This window comes from Glycine max, chromosome 7, assembly GCF_000004515.6.
Source record: "Glycine max cultivar Williams 82 chromosome 7, Glycine_max_v4.0, whole genome shotgun sequence".
Classification (NCBI taxonomy): domain Eukaryota; kingdom Viridiplantae; phylum Streptophyta; class Magnoliopsida; order Fabales; family Fabaceae; genus Glycine; species Glycine max.
The window spans coordinates 41,005,023-41,008,229 of record NC_038243.2 but is presented as its reverse complement, the minus strand read 5'-3'; the positions used below and the strand labels follow the sequence as shown (position 1 = coordinate 41,008,229).

At 39.5% G+C, this 3,207-nt stretch overlaps 1 protein-coding gene across 1 annotated transcript; it reads left to right on the top strand.

Annotated features, from left to right (window-relative positions):
* The first annotated feature begins 1,372 nt into the window (after window positions 1-1,372).
* On the top strand, window positions 1,373-1,864 carry LOC102666724 (uncharacterized). Its single transcript, XM_006584366.1, has one exon. It carries the CDS (start codon window positions 1,373-1,375, stop codon window positions 1,862-1,864), a length of 492 nt encoding a protein of 163 aa, XP_006584429.1.
* Window positions 1,865-3,207: the final 1,343 nt, after the last annotated feature.

The following is a 3,207-nucleotide window of genomic DNA, read 5'->3' as shown; positions in this document are numbered from 1 at the left end:
TAAGACAGCTGATGGGAAAGATGCCATTTTATCCTTCCACCAATTTCCAGACAAATCTTTGAGTGAGGCATTGGAAAGATTTAGAGGCTTACTGAGAAAGACACCCACTCATGGATTTTCAGAACCAATACAACTCAACATTTTTATTGACGGGTTGAGACCATAGTCCAAGAAGCTTCTTGATGCTTCTACAGAGGCAAAGATCAAATTGAAGACCTCGGAAGAAGCTATGGAATTAATTGAGGACATGGCTGCTAGTGGCCATGCAATTCTGCGTGATAGAGCCCACATTCCTACCAAGAGAAGCCTGCTAGAGCTTTCATCGCAAGATGCATTGTTGGCACAAAACAAGCTGTTGTCCAAGCAATTGGAGGCATTGACTAAAACATTAAGTAAGCTGCCAACTCAATTAAATTATGTACAACCTTCACCTTCTTCTGTTTTGCAGGTTGCAGGTTGTAGGTTGTGTCATATGTGGTGGAGCACATGAGTCCGGCTGTTGTATTCCCCAAGAAGAAACAACACATGAAGTAAACTACATGGGGAACCAGCCAAGACAAAATTTCAATGCAGGTGGATATTCTGGATTTTAGCATGGCCAGCCATACAATTCACAACAGGGACAATGGAGGAATCACCCTGGAAACCACTTCAACAAAGACCAGGGTGGTCCCTCTAATAGGCCACCACAACAAGGGCCTAGTCTCTATGATCAAACAATGAAGCTGGAAGAGACTTGCTCAGTTCATGCAAGTATCTATGTCAAACCAAAAGAGCACAGAGCCAGCCATAAAGAATCTGGAAGTCCAGGTGGGACAGTTGGTGAAACAATTGGCAGATCGTTCGTCTAGCAGCTTTGGAGCTAATATTGAGAAAAATCCAAAGGAGGAATGCAAAGTTGTCATGACTAGAAGCAGATTAGTGGCCATGAAAGAAGGTGAGAATGGAATAGGTGCAGAAAAACAACAGCTGGTGTCTGGCCCAACACTTGATCCTATGGTAGAGTCTTTGAGTGAGTCTGATGAAGAGTTAGAGGTAGAAGATGAGAAGAAGGAGGAGACAACAATAAATTTGAGCGAACAAGAAATAAATGAGGATAAAAATAAATAAAAAGAAAAAGAAAAAGGAGAAGAAAAAGACAAAGAAAAAAAATGAGAAAATAGAAAAAGAAAAAGAGAGAAAAGAGGAGAAGAAGAAAAGCAAGAGTGAGTGTGCTAGAGAGAAAAAAAGAGAAGCATCTTCAGCTGAAGGGAAAGAAGTACCATATCCTTTGATACCTTCTAGGAAGGATAAAGAAAGACATCTAGCTAGATTTCTGGATATTTTCAAGAAGCTAGAAATTACCATGCCCTTTGGAGAAGCTTTACAGTAGATGCCGCTCTATGCTAAATTTCTGAAAGATATGCTAACTAAGAAGAATAAGTGCATTCATAGTGACACCATAGTCGTGGAGGGAAACTGCAGTGTTGTGATTCAACGTATCCTTCCACCAAAACATAAGGATCCAGGAAGCGTCACTATACCTTGTTATGTAGGTCAAGTTTCAGTAGTCAAGGCTCTTATTGACTCGGGAGCTAGCATTAATTTGATGCCGCTTTCCATGTGTCGAAAACTTGGGGAGTTGGAGATAATGCCTACTAAGATGACTTTACAGTTAGCAGATCGCTCTATCACCAGACCCTATGGAGTGATTGAGGATGTTCTGGTTCAGGTCAAACATCTTATCTTTCCTGCAGATTTTGTGGTTATGGATATAGAGGAGGATCCTGAAATTCCCATAATTTTGGGACGTCCTGTCATGTCCACCGTTAGTTGTATAGTAGATATGGGGAAAGGAAAATTAGAACTGAGTGTTAAGGATTAGAAAATTTCATTCGACTTATTTGAAGCAATGAAGCACCCAAGTGATCAGAAAGCCTGCTTTGATGTGGAGAAAGTAGAAAGAGAGATAGAATTAGCAACTATAGCCATGGTACTGTATTCCCCTTTGGAAAAAGCACTGAATAATCATGTAGAATGTCTGACCAAGGAGGAAGAACATGAAGTGCAGGTTTGTATTAAAGAGTTAAAGGGAGCAGGAGAAAATTCTGAGAGACATACCATGTTTGAAGAATTGAAGAACAGTGGACAAATAGAAAAACCCAAATTGATGGTTGTCTATCAAATATGAAAAAAGTATTGTAGAGATGTGAAGAGTCTAACTTGGTGCTTAATTGGGAGAAATGTCACTTCATGGTTCAAGAAGGCATAGTGCTGGGGCATAAAATTTCAGTGAGGGGAATTGAGGTGGACAAGGCAAATATAGATGTCATTAAGAAACTTCCCCCTCCAATGAATGTCAAAGGAGTGAGAAGTTTTTTAGGACACGACAGGTTCTACAGGAGGTTTATAAAAGATTTCTCAAAAGTAGCCTGAAAGGAAAATTGCACGGAGTTACCATCAACGTTTATTCGAGGAAAACATCGAAAAAACCGGAAAGGTGTGGTCTACGAACTTGAATCGTGAAAGGTTCGGGAGTTGTTTTTATGCACGGGGAGGGTATTAGCACCCCACGCGTCCGTCACAAGGGACGACAACCTTTAATCAAGTGTGCAAATATGACTTCAAAATGTTTTATTTTCCCTTTTTTATGTCTTTTTGTGTTTTTATGCTTTTTATGTTTTTAATTTTGGTGTGGTCGACAAGGGTGTTTCCCTCGCTCCTACGTATCCTTTATTGCGATGAGGAAATCAGACATACGTAGTTCTTTCAGAACTAAACGTTGGTTAAGTTGTTTTGATCTTTTTCCGCAAGATCAATTTTAACCGAACAAAAAATCATTTAAGGCGTTGGACCATTAAATGATCTTTTGATTCTTTTGAAAGGAGAGAAACGTTAAGGCGTTGGACCATTAACGATCTCTTGGGGTGGTCGACAAAAGCGGGGCTTTTGCTCCTACGTATCCTCAATTGTGATGAGGAAATTAGACCTACATAGTTATTGCAAAAGTGATAAAGTTACATGTTGATTTTATGCTTTTGAAAGGTCCACGTTAACCGATAAAAGCAAAGAGGACCATTTAAGGCGTTGGACCTTAAAATGGTTTTTAGTGATTTTTGCGGACAAAGCTTGATTTGTGAGTTGATTTTAGCCTTGGTTTCACTTTGATTATTAGTCAATTAATTCAAGGAAACTTCCAAAGAAAAACGTCCGATTTTATTTTTTTGA

What these genes read in the sequence shown, in the direction of transcription:
- LOC102666724 (XM_006584366.1), top strand. Translation starts at nt 1,373, where the DNA reads ATGCCGCTCTATGCTAAATTTCTGAAAGATATGCTAACTAAGAAGAAT.